We start from the raw sequence: 8,307 nt of genomic DNA, 5'->3' as shown, positions 1-8,307 counted from the left end.
TGCCCGCACCTGTCAGTACGTAGGCTTTTTGCTGGCCCGACAGTCGAAATATATTTTTAATATTTTCATTTCCCAATAAGACGGCTTCCTCGCTGCCTGACAGATGATGTTTCCTTCCTTTCCGTCCCCGAAGACAACATTTTCAAAGGGAAGGTGGCGCTCTAGTGGGTGGCCATGCCAATCATGACGCGCATGACGCGCCAAAGAGTTTTCATTTATTTGGCTCGCATTTGACACTTTAACCGCCCGGCGATATAAAAGTTTTCTAATGGAACCGCCGCTGACCAACGGAACGTAACCTTTTGGGGCACTTTTAGATTAATCACACAGACATTTCCACTCGGCTTAACCTTCATGACCCGAACCACTGCGGTCTCACTTGATTCGCACAATTACACAACAAATCCCACCGCCAAAGGACCGCCCTCTGCATAGTGGTTCCCATTGTAAGCGTGTACGGGACCAGTACCGGACCGAGTATATATATCCAGAGCAAAAATTGTAAACAAATTGGAATTGTAAAAATTGACCAGAGCTTAATATAAGTCTGTTCAAAAGGTTCAAACTTTTCTTTGTAAGCATACATCTAAGATATTAATTTTCGTTGGAGTTGGTCTAGACCAATTATGAGAAAGTAATGATATGATACACTTAAAGTCAAAATTGGGACTTTGATTTTTTTATTTTTGGCCTATGGGGGGAACCACTGTGCATTGCCAACCAATTTATTGGCAGCTGACCAGTGGTCAGAAAAAAGGAAACTCTATATGGATTCAGTGGCAGATTTAAGGACGTAACACGCACTCAAAAAAGGGACTCTGTAATATAACTCTGTTCAAATTACACAAACACACAAAATGCAATAAAAAAGGGGAGAAATATTGTAGTTGTTATAATTACTGAACGCACTATTATTATTTTTATTTATTTTTCTAAAAAATAAGTTAAGGTTACAAGGTTATTTATCAGATAAGCACTTTGCAATTGGGTCTGTGATATTTCGTTCCCTGAAACAGTATAGAATAGTATATACATATTGTTCTTTGAATTTTTCTGTGTATAAATTGAACTTCCTGCTTAGCTTGCACTTCCGCTCGAAGTTGTTTTTAACACCAGACAAGGAAAAGTGGAAAATTGACTTTACCGCAAAATTCACAAATTTTCGCATTCGTCTTTGCTGGGCGCAATTGCATTGCAAGAGCCAGCTGTTGAGTATCTGAATTCTGCTTATTTGCTTTATTTTTTGTAGGCCAAGAAAACTGAAGTTCTTGGAGATGTCTGCACTTGCGACAGCTCGTGCCAGATTCAAATTGGCTTAACGCACTTTCCACTTGCAATGCGCCTTTCAGGACCGTAGAACCGAAGCATGCAGCATGAAGCACGAAGTTCCATAACTGCCACAGCCATGTGGCATGCTAGATGGATAACTGGAGGATTTACAACGGCTTCCGCATCTGCGGACCGTGACAGGTGGAAATTGATTTGAAATTGACTATCAGTCGCAAACTAATATATATTGCAATGGAAATTGAAAAACAAAGAACGAATTTATTTATAAAAGAGTACGTTCGGAATGAATATGCATTTTTCATTGCTTTGCATACCAGAGGAATTGAAACTTGTGCATAATTTATTCTGTACAAGCTAGCCATCTGCTAATTTAATTTGAATGTAAAACTGTACACGTATAATAAAGTTTACTTTCGTGGAAGGTTGGTAAATGTTTGTCAGATGTTGAAACTTCTAAAATATTCTTCAATAAAGTGGGACATTGAATAGCTTATATTAAATGAAAAATCCCGTTGACTTGCTAATTTAAAGTGAGCAAGTAGGTTTTTAACAAAGTGTAACTTAGTCCACTTCAATGCACTTAAGTTTCTGCTGCTTGACATTTACATAAACTGTAGAGTAGTCTCTGCTAAGCGGTTTACCTTTGACCTCCTGGGAAAAGGCAGTCGCTCCACCTCCTTTTGATTGAGCACCCTGTTCAACGTGGCTATCAGTGGGGTTTTTTTTTCCAAAATATCCTTCCGCAGGACCTGAGCCTTGCCAAGTGCTCCATCATAGTCGGTGCTCAGGAGGCAGGACTCCAAGTGCCACCAGGAATGACTCATCCAATCCGCAGTGACCTTTCTGCATGGCTGCCTCTGGTCTGGCAGACCCACTTGAAAGCTCGGGGTAATAAATTCAAATCGAAATCAAATACAATAAAAACTTGGCACATCAACAGAACTTGTCTCCGCAAAAAAATAATGAGTTAAATATGAAAAACCATCTGGCTGACTTGTCCAAAATTAAATGTCTGACTATATAATTCTAATACAGGGTCTGCCATAAAGTGCCGACTATCATAAACAACAAAACAGCAAATAAATAACGCATTTGCTGTTATAAATCCTCCATGCGATTCCATGTCCTTTGTGCTGCTGCAAATGGCGGCCATTTGCATAAATGAGGGACGATGGAGCAGCTACGTCATTGTTTGCAGTGCGTCTGAAAAGTTTTCGCCACCTCCGCGGGTACAAAAGTACAGAGGGCTCCCATTTTAGTTTTATCTTGACGACGCCATCGCCCAAACTCCAGACATTAGCACTAATATGCATATATATGTCTGTGTCTGTGTAAGGTATGTAGGTGTAATTTTTATGTTTATAACATCCCCCAGGACATTTTGAATATAATACAAGCGACGACGGGGATTCGGGCTCTGGGTTTTGAGTTACCCTGTTGGCTTTCGGTACTTTAAAATTTCTGTAATCCAATTAAGTTAGTAGGTGATGTCGAAAACGTGCTTAGCTTTAATTAACCTTTGGATTAAATTGAATCGCTGACACTTAAATCATTTGTTACAGGGCTTGAGAAATTTTCAGATTTTTTCCATTTGAAATGTCTTTAACTGGTATTCCAGCCGAATTTCCCATTTTTTACAGGTAAACCTGGCGAGAGTGGCTCGTGGCCATTCGCATGTCGAAACGGCACTTGACCCAGAAATAACCCGGATTGACCTCCCAGCTGATGGGCAGCTGGTGCCGCACGCGCCGCTCTTATCAACCGGCAAATGAGAGTTTTATGATGCGGCCTCTTATCAACCGCTGCATTACTGCGCTGCGACCTTTGGCGGCTAATCAAGGATGGCTTACTACCTTGTTGTGGGCGAATCCTGTGGGACTGCGCCTGTGGCGCCGACCAAAGCGGATGTGGCTCAGCTTACCCGAGCTAGCGGCGTGTCCTTTGACGGCCACCAAGTTGGCCATAAATCAGCTACAAGTTTTGACGGAAATCCAAGACGTCAGGAGGCGCGCGCAGCGGGAAAGCCACTTGCTCAAAAGGGTTTCCGCTGGGTGAAAAGCCTCAAATGAGCTGGGAAACTTAAGCTGCATCCCTGAGATGGGCGGGAAAAATTATACGGAATTTATTTTTATGAAACTGCAATTACCAGAAGTGGCCCATAACCATTACAAGGATGTTTAGCTTAGGGAGCTCCGCCAAGAAGGATTGTGGTTAAAGTTTTAAGCGAAGGTTCTGAGGCAGCTCAAAGATTTGAGTAGCCAGCGGATAAAATACCCTAATTTTGTTGTTAAGTTTACCACAAGCGTATTTAAATTTAATAAGTACATATGCAATATTAATAATTGTTTAGAGAGCATTTAAGGCTTCTAAAATCATATTTGACGCGGGTGAGTATAAAGTCAATAATTCATAAGCGCTTAGAAATCTACACACATTTTCACATAAATAAATAAATAAAGCACAAGTGCCGCGGCAGATCGAGTTCAGGAAAAAAGTTAACCCCTGTGACCACAATATTTTTTCGTTCGCTTTGCTTTGGTCTACTTTTATTTACCTTTCGCTGGGACAACTTGGCGTGTGTGTGGGAGGGATTCAACCGGAACCATATATACATAGTTCACCCGCAGGACCGAAGCCATTTTTCGAGCCGAACAATCAGCACCTACATCGAACAATTCTCTGAGTCACCCACTGGGTGGCTTCTGGTTTTTGGCCCTTTTGTGGCTCCACATTTTGGCCTTCCGCCACGAGTTGGCAGTAGGAAAAATGGCAAACGGATGTTGTGCGCAACGAGCCGAGTCATGACATTTGCATAACAAATTCCATTTAACCCCCGCCATGATTTTCCTTCTTTTCGCCAGGCTCCAAAACATGGAAACATGTTTATTTTAGATCATTTCCTTCCATTCCGCCCGCATTCATTCGCTCCATCATAATTATGTGTCACAAATAGCGGGAACTCATCCATTCCCTCTTCATTATTCAATCATTTGATGCCAGTGTGAGGCTTTAGAGCACGAAAATTGATGTTTCTGGCCGGGATTGAGGTGAGAAATCAATGGCGCAGGCTGGGGGCGTGTTCAATTCATCGTTAAATCAAATCAGCGGCATATTACACGACCGCCCACGCTCCAGCGGAATTTTCGCCCTTTAAACAGTGGGCGGAAACATCATGACGCGTTTAAATTGAAATAAATTCCAGCAGGGAATACCATTAAAGAGGAACTTTAAGACCCTAAAATTTTAAGGTATATATATCTTAATGATTGAGGGGAAACACTCTTATATCGCAAAAAACACCTTTATACTTTTTCACAATCTGCTAACGCGCTTATCGCCCATCAAGTGAATTGCCAAGAAAGCAAATGACTTACCGCTTTCCCATTTACTCGAATAATTCAACATAATTTGTCAGCTGAGTGAAGGAATTCAACTAAGTCGGCTATAATTTGTTTATTTCCTGGAGGTAAAACAATCGCAGGGGTGGTGTGTTATTAAAAAACCACAGCGACAGGTGTTTGCGAGAGGGCCCTCTTGTCGTATACGTGATGGGATTGGCGGGTTTTCGCTGTTGGTTAAAAGCCTTTTGGCCGGGTACCCAGACTTTAATTCAATTAGCAAAAGGGCTCAGAGGCGAACACGTGCGCGTGGTTTTGAAACGGGTCAAAGGTAGATGACAGTTTCTGGCCCACTTTTAAGCAGAAAACATCACCTAATCCTCGCGAAGCAGAGTCGGTTCCTCCGGTTTTTCAGTGAAATCGCAGCGCAGATCGGCGACCTTGGCAATGATTTCGGCTTGGAGCTCCTCGAAGGGGCGAAGCAGGCGGACGGGTTCTGTGTCATCTCGACCTTGAAAAAGGGTTTCCCCGCTGAAGTCCACGAATCCATACTTTCGGGCACCCAACAGAGTGGCAAGCAATTTGTCGGATATATCGTTGTATGTTTCAAATAGCTGCCCGAAAGCTAGTACTTTTCTCCCATCAATAGGATCATCACGACCGGATTTCTGTATCATATCGCACAGTTGGAGGATCTCCTCCAGAGCACGGACATTCGCCTGCAAGGATCTCTGCTCGGAAAGACTGCCCGCCGGAGCTCTGCCGTATTCCTCCTCTGGAAAGGTCCTCTTGGGCATCTCGTTCACGTTGTAATGGGCGAAGGGGTTTATCATCATCCAGTTTTTATGCTGCTCAGCTTGTTGGTTAAAGAGCGTGATGCGTGACGAGACCGACGAGTCCTGCATTTTGCATTTTCAAGGGTCAAAGGTAATTGGCGAATCAAGCCGCTGACCGGCTGACCACTCACCTGACTTTCAGCCATTTTATAATTATGCTGGAAATTTGAACGGTTGTTTGCCGAAAATGTTTGTCAGTGTCGAGCCGCAGGCAAGCCTACTGTGTGTCCAGCTGGGAACCAAACATTTCAGCCAGGTGTCAAAAGTGTGGTCAACATGCTTATTTAAGCTATGAAAATATTATTACCCTGGAGCATATTGAGTAAAGTAAAATTATTATATTAATGGGAAACTTAATTAATTAAATTTAGCTTAGTTACAACAGATAACTTAGTAACTTAAAGGGATAATTGGCAGTTTTAAATGCTTGGGTAGATACAGACGTGGATTCTTTTTGCGTTCAATCATTCCACTGCTGATTGTTCGAGCCACATGGATGCAAACACATGCATCTCATTAGGGATCGCATGAATTCCAAGCCGCATCAAAGGATTCAGATTCAGACGCGAGTTTGCCCAGGGATAATCAATCAATGTGTCGCTTTAAATTCCCAACCCCCCGGGAGATCCACACCCACATCCGAGTCCACATTCAGGTCCACCCACTCGCTGGATTTTAGTGCAGCCTTAAGCCAACTCCACAGGCTGTGGCAGCCATGTGGCAAATGCGGCGGAAACAGCTCGCAAACTAGCTCCATAAATTTAAGCCTCGAATGGCGCGCAAGTCGCCGGAAGTATTTGGAGCTCAGTGCAGCCGGAAATACAAAACAAATTTCCCAGAGACAGGGAGACCAAGTGGTAGCAAAAAAAAAAGGAATGGCGAGAAATTAATGAAACAAAACGAGGAATTGAAAGCTACGAGATAATAAAAGCTAATCTCGAATAGCACAAGTTGAGGGTTTAATATACTTTTAATTCCATCAGAATTCAAATTGGAAAATGTCATGTACACTTAAAACGATTGTTTATTCACTATATCGAACAACATAATTTTCAATGAAGGAAATAATAGAAAAAGCTAACTTGAAGTGCTGTTCAAGCGTAGAGCTTCGGATTACCATTAGTTAAAGCCAGCAAGATTGTGGCCCCAAGCAAAACCAATAAAATCTATAATACCCTCCGCCTCGGGAAGCTCCAATTAAATTCTGTCACACAATCTGCCAATCCAATTATTTTCTTTCCGAGGGCATGAACCAATAGTTCCGTCGAATAAGCATTAAGTTAAATCACGCTTTAAGCGAGGACTTTCCTCGAAGGGTATCAAAACTGTATTCCGGCGGTTTTTCTGTTTCAGTTTCCTTTCCACTGGAGAAAAAGCGTGGTGGAAGCGCGGAGGACATGAAACAAAACAGACAAATGGCAAAATGGCGCCACTTCCACATCCGTTAAGCAATAAACATTAATGCGCAATTAATGCTGGTGTCAGACGTTGACTTTGGTTAGTGGTGTTGGCCGGGTGTTTCCCGGACTTTCCCCCGCTTTGCCTTGATTTTCCCCCCCGAATTCGACACAGGTCCGTTGTCTGTTCTTGATTTCCTCCACTTGCTGTGATTAACGTTTGGCGCCTCTTCTTAGCCTTTAGTTATTTATGGCTCGGCATGACAAATGAAATCAAGTGGGCACAGGGCAAACTTAATGCAAAGCAGCTTATTTCTGGCAGTCCAACACGGCGACTTTCCACAGCTTTGAAGTCTGTGTTTGCCCACCCAACCACCATTCAAATGCTGTAGCAACGAAAGGAAATATTTGTAGAGCAGCTTACCACCCAATGATAGGGTATTTCTGAAAGGTTCAAGGGGAACAGCTTCATTAGTGATGGGATGGGCACCCATGAAGCACAGATCCACTACTAAACACAAATTTAAAGTATAATTCAGTGGTATTTTTGTATTTTAAAGCATGCTTATGAAGTAAAACTATCCAAAAGAATATTTCTTGCTGCTTTACATACGTTCCTAATGTAGTTAGAATAGAAAGATCTACACTAGGGATTTTCCTCAGATACTTGTTTTCTTTAAGCTGAAAATGCCGCATACTTGTCTCATAAATGTGAATCCTTTGCCATCACTAGCTGTAACTAAGCCCCGCCATCTGTCAGAGCGACAAGATGCTCGTACTTCCGCCATTTCGCCATATGTTTTTGCTATTCCCGACCGATTTCCAGTTGCATTTTCCGACCGAAGGAGTGTCAGTGGCAGTTTGGCAAGCCCCGCCCCTTTGTCAAGAGGCACTTAAGAACCTACCATGTCTGCATATGGCCCCTAAGAATTTATGTGTTGTTTGTATTGGCCCCCAAGAAAATCCCCGACGCATTATTCAATTTGAAGCTGGCTGTAATGTAAAACAATTTTCCGCAAATGCAACAAAAAATATAAAGAAACCAAGAGAAGAAAGAAGTGAGGGAAAACTGTCTTGGCTGGGTGAATTTTATGTGCGGCACGTTTGGCAATAAATTTTCGGGGTGAGCATTGGATTTACAAATTGCTGCCTAATTCGCCGTTTTCATTGAGCGAGAGACAAATTTATATGGTCTGCGGTTAACACCTGTTTTTTGGTTTCTTTCAAAGGACCCTCAACTTGTTTAATATCCTGCGATCATCGCTCGAGGTTTCAACTCCGTTGTTCGGTGTACGTACATAGTATATCCTTTCTCTAACCCATTTCACTGTTCGCCAAAACGAAGACAAAGCTATTCGACTTGGCCCTCAAAATTTGTGTCATTTATAACTTTTGGACGAAACGACAAAGCGATTTATTTTGTGTTTTCCTTCGGTCTGGCTCCAG

The 8,307-nt window shown here is 42.5% G+C and overlaps 1 protein-coding gene across 1 annotated transcript; it reads right to left on the bottom strand.

The window, feature by feature from the left end:
- Nucleotides 1–4,728: 4,728 nt before the first annotated feature.
- LOC6736543 (actin-binding Rho-activating protein) lies at nt 4,729–5,752 on the bottom strand. Its single transcript, XM_016170722.3, has 2 exons — nt 5,596–5,752; nt 4,729–5,527 (listed from the first exon to the last, which is right to left on the bottom strand). The coding sequence occupies exons 1-2, from the start codon at nt 5,608–5,610 to the stop codon at nt 5,003–5,005; spliced, it is 540 nt and encodes a 179-aa protein (XP_016030125.1). The 5' UTR covers nt 5,611–5,752; the 3' UTR covers nt 4,729–5,002.
- Nucleotides 5,753–8,307: the final 2,555 nt, after the last annotated feature.

The sequence above is a fragment of the Drosophila simulans genome, chromosome 3L (assembly GCF_016746395.2).
Source record: "Drosophila simulans strain w501 chromosome 3L, Prin_Dsim_3.1, whole genome shotgun sequence".
NCBI lineage: Eukaryota > Metazoa > Arthropoda > Insecta > Diptera > Drosophilidae > Drosophila > Drosophila simulans.
The sequence above is the reverse complement of the archived record's forward strand: the minus strand, read 5'-3'. Positions and strand labels throughout refer to the sequence as shown.